The following is a 16,941-nucleotide window of genomic DNA, read 5'->3' as shown; positions in this document are numbered from 1 at the left end:
AATGGAAACACCTTGTTATGAATGTACTGTGTATGGTAATGTGATTTTACAATCAGATTTAGTGGCTTTTAAACTGGTGAGCCAAGCAGAAATTCTGTTGTACAGACATCAAATATTTAAGATTAAGTAACTATAATCCCATCTACTGAATCAGGACTAATACAGTAAGTAAATAAATAGGTCTTAATTTAATTGGGCATTATCCAAACAGTTTGGAACTATAAGGCAGAAAAGGATGGGGGCTGGGGGGACAGGGAGTCACACCCTTAGGAGTTTCACATGAACCCAAGATGTGGATTTGTAAAGTCTGGAGATTACGTCTAATAGGATCAGCACAGCCAAGGTTGTCAGCCTGTGCCGTCCTCCTCTCTTTCTCTCCAGATGAGAGGACAAACTCAGGTTTTGAAAAACCAACTATCCAATTCTCCTTTTACAGAACAAGGAAGTACTAGCTTGGAATATTTCCATAACACCTCCATTCAGCCAACAAAACCTTTGCAGCATAAACATGCTTGCAGACATGCTTGTAAAGTGTGAAACAAATGGAGATTTAAGAATGAAAATATTTTCATTTCTAACTATTTAAAGAGCTAGCAAAAAGTAATGGCTAAACAGTTTAAGCTAACATAGTTAGCTTAAAGCAAGCAATGCACTGTTAAAGTATACTTTTTCTTAAATTGAAAAATTTACTGTTGCTAAAAAAATAACCAGTTATAATGAAAAATTATATGATTACCCATGAGTATTGATATACATTGCTAAAGGTAAGAGTTAAAGCACTGAAATAATAATGGATAAATGCAAACAATAACACTAGTTAGCTACCGGTAATCATAATGGCTTAATACTTGAAATTGTTAGCTCCTTAAGGTGCTAAACAGAGAAACTGACTCACCAATGAGTGCAGCCAGTGCAGGTTTAACAAAATATTAACAGGAGCAGAAGTTCTGTTAGTTGCTTAAAACATTCTCCTGTATACTCGCAGCTTAATTAGAGTTACCTACCAGCGCCATAATAGTTTAGTTATGCTCACTGATGCACTGTGGCAACAGAAACCCTTTATTAATAAGTCAAGGCTTTTAATTATTCCCCAGAAGGTCACAGCATTGGTCAGGATGAGCATAATGTAAATCTTTACTTTTCTACACATCAGATGGATGGAAGTCATCACAGTAAACCTATTGTTAAACCACTTGTTACACTGGACCTGCAGTGGAGCTCTTGGGACAGTTTTAATTTAATAAAGTGCATTTAGTGTAAAGTTAAAATCAGAAAAGCATCACTAAAAGTCAAACTCAAATTCACCAAAAACACAGACAAAATAATGGTAATGTTTATTATTAATTCATTATTCAAGATATTATTACCTTGTAGAACTTATGGTTTTCCCCTTACCCACTGTTGTATTTTTCTATCTAGAATAATGATTGATTGATTGATTGATTGATTGAATCTTTATTTTGAACATGTTGAAAAAGTATATAAAAAAATAGAATTAAAAGAGACAAATGAACAAAGCAAACAAAAGGAAAACGAGCAACCACAACTCCAAATAACGTCCATGTTCAAAAAGGAGCAGGAAGAAGCATAAGCTTTTCAACTAAACTATTTAAATATTGTACTTTGTACCTATCCATTTGACTGTATCCCCAAGCCATGCTTAAACTTGGGAATTAATTTCCAACAAAGTAAAATCTAAATCATACACCATCTGGTTTTTCAGTATTGTTTTATTTCTTCACAGTACATAAATGGATTAATAAATGAAATGCTAAAGTACAATCCTACATGGGGTATCACATCATTTACACACATCAACAATGTGTGTTTTTCATACGGTTCTGTCCTTATCATGTAACAGTTATGTTTATTTTTAGCTTTTTGGGGCCTTTTTGCTTTTGTTTTTAATAGGAGAGTAAAGTAAGCAAGAAGGTAGAGGAGGAGAGTGAAGAGGGAAACAAGCAGGGGACACTCAAACCCAAGGTACTGTAGTGAGGATAATAGCCTTTGGTATACAGGGAGTGCAGAATTATTAGGCAAATGAGTATTTTGTCCACATCATCCTCTTCATGCATGTTGTCTTACTCCAAGCTGTATAGGCTCGAAAGCCTACTACCAATTAAGCATATTAGGTGATGTGCATCTCTGTAATGAGAAGGGGTGTGGTCTAATGACATCAACACCCTATATCAGGTGTGCATAATTATTAGGCAACGTCCTTTCCTTTGGCAAAATGGGTCAAAAGAAGGACTTGACAGGCTCAGAAAAGTCAAAAATAGTGAGATATCTTGCAGAGGGATGCAGCAGTCTCAAAATTGCAAAGCTTCTGAAGCGTGATCATCGAACAATCAAGCGTTTCATTCAAAATAGTCAACAGGGTCGCAAGAAGCGTATAGAAAAACCAAGGAGCAAAATAACTGCCCATGAACTGAGAAAAGTCAAGCGTGCAGCTGCCAAGATGCCACTTGCCACCAGTTTGGCCATATTTCAGAGCTGCAACATCACTGGAGTGCCCAAAAGCACAAGGTGTGCAATACTCAGAGACATGGCCAAGGTAAGAAAGGCTGAAAGACGACCACCACTGAACAAGACACACAAGCTGAAACGTCAAGACTGGGCCAAGAAATATCTCAAGACTGATTTTTCTAAGGTTTTATGGACTGATGAAATGAGAGTGAGTCTTGATGGGCCAGATGGATGGGCCCGTGGCTGGATTGGTAAAGGGCAGAGAGCTCCAGTCCGACTCAGACGCCAGCAAGGTGGAGGTGGAGTACTGGTTTGGGCTGGTATCATCAAAGATGAGCTTGTGGGGCCTTTTCGGGTTGAGGATGGAGTCAAGCTCAACTCCCAGTCCTACTGCCAGTTTCTGGAAGACACCTTCTTCAAGCAGTGGTACAGGAAGAAGTCTGCATCCTTCAAGAAAAACATGATTTTCATGCAGGACAATGCTCCATCACACGCGTCCAAGTACTCCACAGCGTGGCTGGCAAGAAAGGGTATAAAAGAAGAAAAACTAATGACATGGCCTCCTTGTTCACCTGATCTGAACCCCATTGAGAACCTGTGGTCCATCATCAAATGTGAGATTTACAAGGAGGGAAAACAGTACACCTCTCTGAACAGTGTCTGGGAGGCTGTGGTTGCTGCTGCACGCAATGTTGATGGTGAACAGATCAAAACACTGACAGAATCCATGGATGGCAGGCTTTTGAGTGTCCTTGCAAAGAAAGGTGGCTATATTGGTCGCTGATTTGTTTTTGTTTTGTTTTTGAATGTCAGAAATGTATATTTGTGAATGTGGAGATGTTATATTGGTTTCACTGGTAAAAATAAATAATTGAAATGGGTATATATTTGTTTTTTGTTAAGTTGCCTAATAATTATGCACAGTAATAGTCACCTGCACACACAGATATCCCCCTAAAATAGCTAAAACTAAAAACAAACTAAAAACTACTTCCAAAAACATTCAGCTTTGATATTAATGAGTTTTTTGGGTTCATTGAGAACATGGTTGTTGTTCAATATTAAAATTATTCCTCAAAAATACAACTTGCCTAATAATTCTGCACTCCCTGTATAGGTTGTTTCCTTAACCAGCTGAATTACAGTAGCATCAAAGTTAAGAAAAAAAATGTTGCTTTCTTATTGAGAGCTGATGAGAGCGAGGAGACTGATATCACTAACAAACAGTTCGGGCAAAGTTGGGTCAACAATATGAGACGTTAATGTTACTCAGTCTACCAGTACCTCTGTTTTTACTGACCCCTTTGTCAGTTTTATAACCAAATATAAAACCACAAAATTACCAGGTTTTGGATTTGCTTTAATTAGATGTAAGTAAATGTTTTGTACAGAAGCTGGGCTGTTTTCTCCTGTTTACAGTTTTCATGCTAAATATTTGGCTTCTGGATATTTACAATACAGATGTGAGAGGGGTATCAATCTTCCTCTCACTCCCCCTCCCTCAAGAAGTTCAAATTTCAATCTCTAATTTAGAATAATCTGAAAAGCTCAGGGTTTTGTTTTGGTTTGATTTTTGATGACATTTAGTAGATTTAGGCCTCTTTGATGAGCAACAGACCACACAGACGTGAAACAAAAAACAGAGGACGACTTTTAGCGATATGTGGGCTGCACATGTCTCTAAAAACCCCTTTTCCAAACAGCTATCACTGTTAACTGACATTTAAACTTGTGAGCCCTGCACTTCTGTCTCTTGGCTTAAGGGTTTAGTCTTTTGGACAAAAACATAATCGAAGATCATTATCTGCAAGTTGCAATCTGTCTTATATGATAGCATCGTGTGTGCAACAAAACACTGACAGCATCTTCTGTAAAAGTTTTGCTGGCAGTTGTCTTTTTTCCCCGTTTGCATCTCTCTCTGTTTTTGTGCCCCCTCGTCTCTGTGGCAAACAAAGGATAAGGTCACCTTCTTTAATTAGGAAAAGCTAAATAGTTTTAGGGGTTTTAACTCTTTTGAGTAAAATAATGTAATCCCCTTAAGCAGGATTACCACACTGCTGTCAATCTTTGTTTGCCGTTAAGTGGCTATAGCACAAATATGTTATTGTTTGGGCTTTGTTAACCTCTTTGACTCGACACTTGCAGGAAGCCGTTTTTAAAATGAACCTTGTTGACAAATCATTAAGCGCTTTTATTGGTTTTTAATGAGTGTATTAAATAATTTAAGTTGCTTTCAGTCGTGTGTCAGTTGGTGCATGACCTTTTCTTTGGGTCAAAAAAGCAAATAATCTTTAAACTGAAGGGGACGTCTCTTCATTTTTGGCAACAATATCTTGACGCTTTGATTAAATATTAAGCTGCCATCTTGCAATCCTTGTCCTCACCAGAAATCTTGTAATTATGATTTTGTTGTACCTAAATCTGTGGGCCTAAGCTTCCCTCTCTTTCCCCCTCCCCACAGACTGACATGAACATGACATCTGGAGGAGTGGAAAGATGGTTTTAAGATTTATGTAAGTAGGTTTAGAGCCAGCACCGACTCATGCACTTGTGACGGGGAGGAGTTAGGGAGGGTGTGGAGGCTGGTGCCCGCAGTGGTCGTCGCACTGCCACCCCTAAATCCAGCAGGGCCAAATCCAACAGGACGTCCCCTCTATGACGTGCAGCGGGGGTGCCGCATGAGCAGGGGGTCTCAGAGCTACTTTAAAAGCCGGCTCCGAAGATGCTCCACAACCACCGAGCAAGATACCTGGGTGTTGTGCGCAAGTTTTCCAACGTCGCCCGACATTGAGCTACAACTTTATCAAAAGGGGTAATATTATCTGTGAAGAAGTCAGAGTGTTTTGTTATTATTATTATTATTTTACTTTTGGATATTTTTTCTGGACTTATCAACCAATGTGGCTTCTTGGATCAACTACCCAAGTAATGATGATGGATGAGCGCATGTCTCCCTCCGCACGCTGCGTCCAGAACCCGGGGAGCAACCCGTCCACAGTCCACAGCATAGAGGCTATACTGGGATTTAAAGAAGACACCATATTCCACAAGTCAGCCTCCTATAACGTAATGGAAAGAGTCCAGGTCAAAGATGCTGAGCGCAACGGGAATGGGATAGTGAGCCAAACGAAAAAAAACCATTACTCGGAAAGTTGTGACAGTAAGTAAATTCGGTTTTCTTCACATTTAGTCCCGCGTCAGTCAATCTGAGTGCAAAAACAGTATGCTGAAAATATGCAGACATCCTGTGGTTTAGTTTGGATTAAAGTTGTTTAAACTCCAGATAAAGTAACACTTTGAATTCGGTTTTTACCCAGAAGGAAATCAAAATGTATTTTATATTGGTGCAAATGTCTAAAAGGTTATTTTCTTTTTTTTAAAGGAGAGATACAAAAATACAAATGAAATAATGAATGTTTAAATAAATACATTAAAAATTTTAAACAAATCTAAGAAAAAAAAGTAAAATAATTGTTTTAATAAAAGCCACACTGGACTGGAAAAAGTGGAGTTACCATTTTATTTTGAAAAGCGAATTTGAACTCGGCTAAAACTTCCAGTCCCGGTGTTTGACTTCTTCCACCGCCTCCACTCCTCACAGGTGTGTGCTGTGGCAGCAGCACCGGCGAAGCCTCCGTGTGCCCGGACTCACCGGACAGAGACGGCAAACTGTCCGACGACGAAAGCCACAAGAAGAAGCACCGACGGAACCGGACCACCTTCACCACCTTCCAACTCCACGAACTAGAGAGAGCTTTCGACAAGTCCCACTACCCGGACGTGTACAGCAGAGAGGAGCTGGCCTTGAAAGTGAACCTGCCCGAGGTCCGGGTGCAGGTATGTCCCCGAAGCAAAACCACTTGTTTTATTTTATTGCAAGTACCTTTTATTATATTGAAGACCGTTAGGCCTGTAAGTCAAACCATAATGATGACGGTTCCTATGCTTATAAGGCTAAAGAAATTATTTTTTTAGACCTTTTTAGATTAAATTTAATATATTTATTATATATTTCTGAATATTTATATTATCTTTTAGAAATGTAGAGAAACGACGTGTTCGTTTGATTTGCAAAAAATTACTTTTTCATGCCTATGATCAATATAAGATCATAAATATGGTAAATATGATGGAATATTAAAACGATCATAAATGTTTAATAAAAGTGACCACAGTGGATTTTTTTTTATCTAAGAGGAAATGCTTATTTATTTGTTTGAATTGTAACCAAGCGAAATAGGAATCAAATTTATAAAATTAAACAAAATAATTAATAAATAAATGTTGAACTTGTCTTTATTTTTTTTTAAACATTTAAAAGAAATTTGAAAAATGGAATTTGAATCCATTTCTAAATCAGTTTCACTTTATTGTTTGTGCAGCGACACAGCTCAAGCCAAGTGCTGGAATCAAAAAGTTTCCACTGACACTATATTTAATTCCTTTCTTCTGCATTCATGTTCAAATGCTTTCCTGCAGTATTTTATTTCACATTCTAAATTATAGAGGTTACAGTTTACATTTATGACTGATTATGGGCCTAAAAGTTGTGTTTTTCTGCTTTTCTACTGGCTGCTGGGTCGATTCATAGATGTCATTCCTTTTTCGGGTATAAATCAAACTTTTAGGGAAATGTTTTATCAAGATAGACAGATGATTAAAAAAAAATCTTTATATTTTCAGGTTTGGTTCCAAAACCGGCGAGCCAAGTGGCGTCGACAGGAGAAGCTGGAGGTGAGCTCCATCAAGCTTCAGGATACCCCTTCCTCGTCTTTGCTCTCTTTCAGTCGTTCTCCCACCAGCTCTCTGGGCTCTGGGCTGCAGCTGGAGCCCTGGCTCTCCACCCCGATCACCACCTCCACTTCGCTGCAGTCGCTCTCGGGCTTCGTCAGCAACTCGCAAGGCCTCCCAGGCCCTTACACGCCTTCTCCTCCTCCGCCCCTGCCCTCTTCCTTGCCTTCATCCTTCCTCAACTCCCCAGCCCTGGGACACAGCTCTCACCTGCCTCACATCAGCTCTATGTGCCTGCCGCCCCCGGCATACCAGTGCTCAGCTGATCCGAGGAACTCCAGTATTGCTTCACTGAGGATGAAGGCTAAGGAGCACATTCAGTCTATTGGGAAGACATGGTGATGCTGGGTGGACTTTAAGACCCCTGAACACATCATGATGAATCTTTTTGGAGAAATCTGGCTTCATTTTCATGATGGGATTGTATTTTTTTTTTAAAGACTGACAACTCGAGCTGCCCTTTGGAATTCAAGACATCCACACGTACAACTTTGTGGAAAAATTGTGACACTTTATGTGAAATTCCTGTAAATATGAAGCCGTCTCTTCTCCTTTGTCTTCACTCTAAATTGTTTCATTGTATCAGCCAGCCCAGTCCGCATCTCACCCAGTGTTACTGCCAATAGAACAAGTACAGAGCCTACTGAAAACTCACCAATGCCTGTTTATGCTTCCTCTTGTAAATGGATAAAAGGAGCATTTTAAATCTTTACTTGTTTCTGAGTCTGAATCATAAAATAAATGTATCAAATGGGATTACTTTCCTTATGCAATAAATTGTTTGTGTACAAATACATTAACAAATTTACGATTTCTCCCGTTTTCATGCGTAATTTGAGATGTCTGACAGAATGAAATGATGGTAGATTAAGTTTCCATCAGGAAATGCATTCATTACCTGCAGAGGTGTCTTCAGTATCACACTTGTGTAAAGATAAAAAAAATCTGCACATGTTATATGGAAAATGTTAAAAATTAGCCCGGTACAGCGGTGAAAGGTCAGTAGACCCAGGGAGCTGCATTATTTAAATAAAAAACATTCCTGCTGTGAATCTAAGTATATTCATGCTTCTGAATTATTAAAAAAAACATATGGCAGGTTTGTTACATGCAACAGGCTTAAACTCGCCCACTTTCTCTCTCCGTTTAGGAGAATGAGTCCCTCAACCCACTTATTTCCTCCTCATTAACTCCTGTAAACTTTATCCCATTCGCTCCTGGGATTAAACCCATAATGGGGGTGAAAGTGGCTTGTACTTCTATTGTTTGCCAATCATCCTTAACAAATGAGTGAAAAAGAAGCAGAGTGAAAACTTTCCTCTGGCTTTAAGAGAAAACTGTGTGTGTGTGTGTGTGTGTGTGTGTGTGTGTGTGTGTGTGTGTGTAAACCAAATTGCTGCAATTAGCACTTCCTTCTGTCTGCAACTCCAGAGGGATGATAATTATCATTAATCCAACTACGCAAAACACACTCACACAAACACACACACACGCACAAACACACGCACACGGCTGGTATCTCTGCGTTTTTGTGCTTGTGCGTTTTTTCCTTCTAATGAGAAAGTGTGATCATCCATTTTCGTCTGCAGTCGTGATTATGTCAACATTTTACAATCCACCTGATTATTTGCTGGAAATGAAAGCACTCTTAGATTGACGCTGTGCGACACCTAGTGGTACAAACTGGTTACTGTACTGGTGAAGTAAATCTCAAAAGCGCTAACAATTTCAGAAAAAAAGAAAAAACGGCAAAGGACACTTCTGACATGCAAAGCATGCTTTGACATCCACAGTGCAGTTATCACAATGCCCATTTTATTTCAGATTCTCAGCTTATGTAACACAACCTTGTCAGATCGTTCAGCAATCAAAACGCTGCATGATATGCATACAGGAAACCAAGATTAGTGATGAAACAAACAATCTGTTACAGCAGAATAAAATACACAGTGTGGATATGTGATTATAGAGTACTTTAAGTTGATAATGATGATTGTTTTTAAAAAACAGAAATTCATCTTGCATTCAGGTGGAGTCACTGTCTTGCAGTTTCAAAGCCAGAAGAAGCAGGTCTGACATCTATAAAGTAATAATTACATTGGAAATGTACACATGATTAGACGTAACATTGGATCACTTGATAATTGAGGATCTGTTCCACACACATACCTCTGCCAGATATTTTTCTTTGTCTTCTTCTCTCCAGTGGCGCTGAAGCAGCCTGTCTGCAGTTTGAGGCATCATCTGATTTGGATTCTCTGGTTGCATCAGAGCCTGCATTAGATGCTGTGTGAGCCGGGCTGGTTTTAGGGCTGTCAGGTAGTCCCTGTCAGGGTTTACCTCCTGCTCCTCCTCTATGCTCTTCTTTCCCATCAAGTGACCTGGGAAGTTGGAAATAAAAGGTAGCATTCTGAAGAATCTATTCTAGAGCATCTTCTGAAATTACACTCCAATCAAGTGTAGATGTGTGCAAAGCATTTTTTTTTCTCACTGCAAAGTGCTCATTCCTCCTGGTGTAACTTATAAATATATATATATATATATATATATATATATATATATATATATATATATATATATATATATATAGCAGCAGCAGCAGCAGTATATATAACTTAGCAGCAGTGAATGACTAAAACATACTTATTTATAACAACAGAAAACAAATGAATGATTTGAAGTGACCCGGGGTTATTACAATTGTAATAAATAGGCTATTATCAATATGAGTATTTGTTTCGAAGAGTGAACAGTCCTGCGAACCTTGCGATATAATCGCCAAATACATAGAACAAAAAGTAATATTAACTTGCCTGCACGAAATACTTTTTTAGCAGATTGTGTGACGGTTTCCTTACCTACTGCCCAGTGATTGCCTCGTGGATACATTTTCCCAACAACTGCTGCAGGGCTCTCTGAGCAGTTCAAAATACACGGTACAGTAGCCAGAATAATAAGAACTGGCCACACGGGTCTGCAAGTCCATGAATACCATAAGCACTCTCCGCCCATGTTGTCGGAAAATATAAACGTAAATATAAACAAAAACAAAACACCCAACGTATGTTAGTCCTTAAGTTACAGTTAATCGGCTTGATCTATCTTTAGAAGATCTCCACCATACTCGTTTTTTATTCGCGTGAGCCGATAAGTTTGGAAACAGCTGTCCAGTTGCAAACCTGCTGAGGTTCCACTCCCGGCGCCTTTGATAAGAATGGCTAACGGTTCAAAGTTAAATGCCCCTCCTGACACAGCCGTACGTCAGTGGGTGTCTTAAGTAGCCCGACGCTGGTGCCAAAATGAGAAAGTGATGATGACAAATTATCATCTATACTCTGTAATTATCGATCGCTATTGTTTGCCCAGAGATTGCTGGGTGATTGCAGAAGATGTCAACGTCATTTCACGCGGATGGACGAGACCTCAGTAATTGCCTCTGTCTCAATAAGCATGTGAGGAAAAGCTGTGACTGAAGAACTCTTTGGGTCATTTACATGTACATTACACTATATAAAAAAATAATACTAACAAAATGAAATAGGGAGGTTTTCACGTAAAAGAAATGAGTCATTTCCACTGAGTGGCTCATTTTAGGGAAAATCCATACATTTTATGTGTTTTATTTAAATGATACATCACGACTGATCTGTTGGAGTTACTTGTACTTCATATGCAGATTTGGAAATGCATTGTATGCAAGCTGAAATCTTGATCCAAAGAAGCAGATAGTAGCAGAAAAAAAGCCTGAATATGAAAATCATTAGGCCTTTGCCCAAAACACTTTTCATGACTGTGATGATAATAATGGACAGTTCTTAGAAATCAGTGTAAAATTGAATTAAACTCACTTTTTCTGCTTAAAACAACGCTTCGTGGCTGAAATTGTTTGCTCAGATTCTGTCAAACCGAAATTAAACATTCATAAGCAAGCAATATTTCACATGTAAAGGTCTGCCTATAAACTGTTAAGGGGAATTCAATGTTCCCCGCTGGTGTCCTTTGTGCACGTCTGAAAAACTGATTAGCTGAAATGTTGTCTTTAAGGGGACATGAAACACCAATGGAGTGTACCACGAAGACGAAGAAGTCCAAATAAACATAAACATCAGAGAATAAATGCACAAAAGTTGGCTCCAAAGCACAGTTTTCAATGTTTTAACACTTGGTTACGCTCCACTACCGGCACAAATATGAATAAGAGTATTACATATTACTGTTTGATTCACATGTTTTTGATGCTACTGCCAAGTGACAGCAGGCGGGGGTAAATCACACACTCTGAAAAGTTTCTGCCACGTTAGTGGGACATTTTCCACTTAGCAAGTGTTGGAAGACTTCTGCAGGTATGTTCGCCCTCAAAGTTCAATCCTCATAACATAAAAGTGCTTTCCTTTCTGTGATTGGTAACTTTCACACGCATATGACCTCAAATACACATGTGAACATGTCACATGTCACAGTACAGTCAAAATACATGGGCTGTGAAAAATCATTGGTTGCCCAGTTGGCCAATGCATTGCATTTGTTATTATTTATTTATTTATTTGGTCTTGCAAGCCAAATGCAGGTACTTGCAGCAGGCAACTTTTGATCAAAGGGTGACGTAACATGTTGCCCGGTGGGTAGCAGCCTGTCTTCAAAGGTTGTCCAGTGCCTGTGTTGCTTTGCAGTTAAAGTGCAGCTGAATTCTTGCAGTAAATACTTTGCTATTTGTGGAGCAATTTCTACATTTCTGTTTTAAATCTACACATTTCTCACTGGTCTCTGAATGTCAGCAATTAATGTGAATTTCTGTGTAGGAGGGCAACAATTCTGCAACAGAAAACAACAGATTTGCAATATTCCCTTATTTATCACAGTTACTCGCCATATTATCACAGACACCATGTAACTGCCAACATGGCATTATTCAAGTCAGAAAATTATAGCAGGCTGATTTCATCTTATGTCATCTTTAAAGTGACCAAAGTAACTTGCAAGTGACTGCAAGTGGTTGCAGACCTGCTCCTTGTTACAACAACCAAAGGCATTTACATTGCAACTTCATTGTTACTGTAGCCTCACTTAGCCAAGCGTGTTAAGGCTCCAGCATACCGCCTTTATTGCTACCCATAGCTTTGCAGATGCAGATCTACACGTTGCAGTTGTCTGCTGGAATGCGCTATTGTTTTCTTGGAGGACAACACATCTCCATGGGCTCTGCACTGTTTAAATTCCCAGAAACCTTCTCTCTGTATAAGAATGACATAAAAAGACACCATAAATCTGTATTTTCCAATATGGCAGCGTTCTTCATGCCTCAAGTATACAGTTTTTACAATAACCCCAGAAAGCAGGATATTATGTTAATAATATTTCTTACCTCAGAGAGCGCTATTACTCGGGTAATAAAGTACATCACATGTGAGAACTGTTATACACAGTTATATGTGTTATACACAGTCTATACAATGAGACTTGTTTTTTTTTTCAGAGTAAGAGAAACTGCCCCCTGCTGGTCATTAGAAAGATTTCTCTTTTCAGAAAAGGAAACCTTTCTTCTTCTTTAATACACTATATGGATACTTATCAGTCAATGTCTTTATTTCTTTTGGCTAATAGGAAATGAGGATATTACTCTTACTTGTTTACTTCTTTAAATCTGTCTCCTGTAAGTCCCTGTAAGTATTGGCCCATAATAGATTATGCCAGTGGCTCCTACTCTGGGAGTTCTGCATCACAAACTCCCAATGAAAAAAGTTACTTCAATAGTCTAAATAGTATATAGAGCAATTTCTAAGTTGTGGCGGCATAAAATACAAACATGCTGATGCAAAAAAAACAAAAAACAAAAACAGCTCACAAAAAATAAATAATGGCTATCCATGACTCCTATTACCACCTGTAACCGAGGAAAACTCCTTATGTGTAGGGAGGGGTGTTTTCATTTGGTTACTGTTTGAAGATTTTTTTCCCCTAGTGCTTCAAAACTGCATTTATTTAGACCTACAATATTAAATTACAGCTTTTACCAGATTAGGGTTGCTTGCTTGTAGTAATCGGTTAGTTTGGTCAATACTCAGATCACAGTTATTTGACACATCACACACTTTTAAATTTTTTTTAAAAAATTGTAAATTTAAAACGTGTTAAAAAATATTATATTTTCAAGGGAATTTCCTTGAAATGTAAATACAATCCAAAAGTAAAGCAAAGGAATGTGCTGAAATGCAAATATAGGAATTATTTTCACAAGCAACTGGAGCCAAATACAGCAGCACAAAACGCACACTACTCTAACACAAGATTAGTAACTGTGTGCTAAAACATAGGAGGAAATCCTTCAACTTTTACTTCTTCCTTTTGCACAACACCGAATTGTCTTCACGTTTTCTGCATGTTAACAATTTGTAACTATCGCTTTATTTTCAAATCACAGAAAATTATGCACACACATGAAATAAAACCAACGGCTCTTACAAGATGCCATGAATAAGAGTGATGAATATTTTGACACCTGTTGTGTGCTTACTTACATCTGCCATCTTGTTAATGAAGAGTCCAACTAATTTATTGGCACACTTTATTGCAGAGCACGGAAAGGTCAGCAGTGTGAATTAGGCAGTCCTCAAACACAGTGAGGCACCCACGTATGTACCCATGTGAAATTCTCGTGCTTGACTGATCCCTTTCATGACTTTATTGACATACAGATTGCTGGAGGTACAGAAATGATGAGGACAGATAAGGACTCCATGCAGGGAAATACAGTTTTGTGTTGAAAAGACTAAGGGTTCCACCTGGATAAGTCCACACACAACCCAGCAGAAAATTCGAGTGCGTATGGCTTCTAATATCATATCCTCGTTCAAGAATGACCTTAACAAAGCAGGATGAGTCACCTATGTTTAAAGGGCAGCGACAGATAGGACGCGCAGTGCAGCGTCTTATCAAATATTTGTTGGTTTATTTTTATGGAAGAAAACAAGCTCATGTAACAGAAAGAAAAATGTAAAAAAAAAAGACCAGGAATATGCAAGATGCAAGAAATACAAGGTTCAGTTGGAGGTTATTCTGTAAAATCATTCATAAAGCCATAGTTTAATTTATCACTTTCACCTTTTTTACTGTAACTGCTCACTTGGAACATTTTACCAACAAAAAAAGGAACAAGATGAAAAAAACATAATGAAATTACATTACCACCTAGTGAAAGTATGAACTTTGGATTACCCCACACTGAGAAGTGAAGGAGGTTTTCATTAACTCATTCAACGATTCACTAACACCTACTCATGTCTGATTGCCTGGATTTGATCACTTATACTAGAGGTCACCTTTTTTTTTCTTTCTTTTTTTTAATTTTCAGCCTCATAATTAAACCAACTTAAATGACTTCTCTGAAAGAATAATTGTCCACATCAATCAGCATTTTGTATTTGGAAAGTAATAATTATAGGTTGTGACGGAATAAAGTGAACTTTGAAAGTTTTACTAGTAATTTTCAAGCATAAAAGGCAATTCTTCACCACAGGTTGCCATACCCTACCATGTTTATCATAAAAAAAAAAAAATCTTAACACATTCAACTGTAAAGCTCTATATTGCGCTCCCTTTGTTGGGATTTTAAACAGCAGATGGCAGTGTGGGGTGAATTTACAGAAGACTACATTTGTGATTGAACTAAGAGTTGCAATATAAGTATAATATGTGATGTCAAAAGGCATGAAACTATTGATTTTACTTGTTTGATAAGTCTACAATCTATTTTTTGTTATTACTGTTATATAGTATTTTTTCAGCTTAGTATATAATTATTTTAATATGAGTTTTGAGCTGTGAGCATCATGTCATATGACGCATTAAGCAGTGTGATAGTGGTGTCACGAACACTGACTTTTAAAGGGTGGTCTTTTTGGCAGCGTTCATTAAAATGAACAGTTTGCTTTGTGTTTGTCACAGTTCTGAAATCTTTTCAGAAAGCCAAAAGCACAATATTGCTTTCATTTTATTGCATAAGGAACCTACAGTGGGTTGTTTTGATACAAATGCCATGATGGCTTGCGCTAAGTCATCAAATGAGTCAAAGAAGTTTGTCCCTTAATTTTCCTGTTATAATCTATGTTTTATCCTTTTGTCAGTCATAGCTTCATGTCTGTTTGTCAAGTTGTCTTGGTCTGGACTCAGTGTGTGTTATTTCCTGTTTTATTTTGATAGTCTCCTGTCTCATGTGGGTGAGGTTCAGTTTTGCTTCCCTTGTCTCGTCTGGTATAACACAGCGGATCCTCTCTGATCCCAGCCACCGCAGCCACAGACTTTTCACACTCCTGCCGTCCGGCAGGCAGTTTAGCAGCATTCAGACCCGCACTAGCAGACACAGAGATAGTTTCTACCCACAAGCCTCCAGGCTTTTGAACTGCTGACATTCTGCATACACCATTACACACTCACTACTCTGCACACTGTCACTTCAACAAATGCCACTTAAATGCTCATTGCACAGGTTTTTGCACAAACTGTAAATACCAACAATTGTCTTAAATTCTCTAAATATTTAATACTTTATTATTTTGTTTGTTCATTTTTTCTTTATCATTGTTATTATTATTATTATTATTATTATTATTATTATTATTACTGTTCCTTTCTTGTTATTTTCTTCTTAAATATAACTGCACACTTTCTATATGCTCATGTGAAGCTGAGGAGCACGAGCCAAAGAATTTCATTATGGGTAAATGTGGCTACACTGTTTATCTGTATATGACAATAAAGGTGTATACATCGTCTGTGTCTCCCTCTATTCTTTCTCGTGTCCTCCCTCATGCTGTATGAGTTTTATGCCGTTTGCTTAGCCTCAAGTCAGTTTGTTCCTGTTCAGCTCAGATATTGTTTTTGGTTTTTGTTTCCTGCACAGTTTTACCAGTGTTAAAACAAAGCTGCGGTTTTGAGTTACGTCAGTCTGCTAAGTCCTGCATCTGGGTCAACCCTCTGTTTGCCACACACCCATTCACATGACATTATAGGGTTAATTTGTTATGAAATGATAAAGGATCAGGCTATTCCTGAACATGAAACTCCGTGTCTTCTCCTGACCAAGTGCTTCTTATGTATAACATACCTTGAATTTAAACATCTGCGCTTCATGGGATCTTGATAGTTTAATTTAAAATCCACATGGTGGTGTGCAGAGCTAAAAATCACAACACTTGTGTTCAATAACTTATGGACCTAACTGTAAATATAAGCAATAAAGTATACTATCTACTAGGTATACTGCTTCAGTTTTCTTCAGCACACATAAACAGTCAGTATTGCTGACATAATCATTAAATAATGAGACACTACTGAGTAACAACCATGTTTCACTAAATGATCCAGAAAAAATTAAGCAGATAAAAGAGTTCATCTAGAACTATGCATGAACAAATACTGAACATATCTTCCAGTTGGTTCTCCAGTTAAAAAAAAAGAATAGAAAGAAAAACACAGCATCCTGCACAGTTTATAGGGAAGTACTGAAGCACTCATTATCTACTAGGATGTCCTTTATTCATTTTTAGTACCCAGTTGTACCTACTGTAAAGTGATACTGTAGTCAGATGTTTTTGTAGCTGCCACTTATAATAGTCTATATACTCTATATCATGTAACTCCATAATTACATGATAGAAATAAGAAAAAGTGTCAAACAAAACAGGAATA

General features: G+C 38.0%; 2 protein-coding genes across 2 annotated transcripts; one reads left to right on the top strand and one right to left on the bottom strand.

The window, feature by feature from the left end:
• Nucleotides 1-5,029: 5,029 nt before the first annotated feature.
• rax (retina and anterior neural fold homeobox) lies at nt 5,030-8,245 on the top strand. The gene is made up of 3 exons (XM_085281251.1): nt 5,030-5,626; nt 6,068-6,303; nt 7,150-8,245. Exons 1-3 carry the CDS (start codon nt 5,365-5,367, stop codon nt 7,597-7,599), a joined length of 948 nt encoding a protein of 315 aa, XP_085137377.1. The 5' UTR covers nt 5,030-5,364; the 3' UTR covers nt 7,600-8,245.
• An 895-nt stretch (nt 8,246-9,140) lies between these two features.
• grp (gastrin-releasing peptide) lies at nt 9,141-10,439 on the bottom strand. Its single transcript, XM_085279849.1, has 3 exons — nt 10,116-10,439; nt 9,427-9,638; nt 9,141-9,336 (listed from the first exon to the last, which is right to left on the bottom strand). Exons 1-3 carry the CDS (start codon nt 10,267-10,269, stop codon nt 9,283-9,285), a joined length of 420 nt encoding a protein of 139 aa, XP_085135975.1. The 5' UTR covers nt 10,270-10,439; the 3' UTR covers nt 9,141-9,282.
• Nucleotides 10,440-16,941: the final 6,502 nt, after the last annotated feature.

This window comes from Mchenga conophoros, linkage group LG7 (genome assembly GCF_057382185.1).
Source record: "Mchenga conophoros isolate Kocher_MC1m ecotype Shallow Benthic linkage group LG7, M_conophoros_male_GT1.1, whole genome shotgun sequence".
Lineage (NCBI taxonomy): Eukaryota > Metazoa > Chordata > Actinopteri > Cichliformes > Cichlidae > Mchenga > Mchenga conophoros.
The sequence above is the reverse complement of the archived record's forward strand: the minus strand, read 5'-3'. Positions and strand labels throughout refer to the sequence as shown.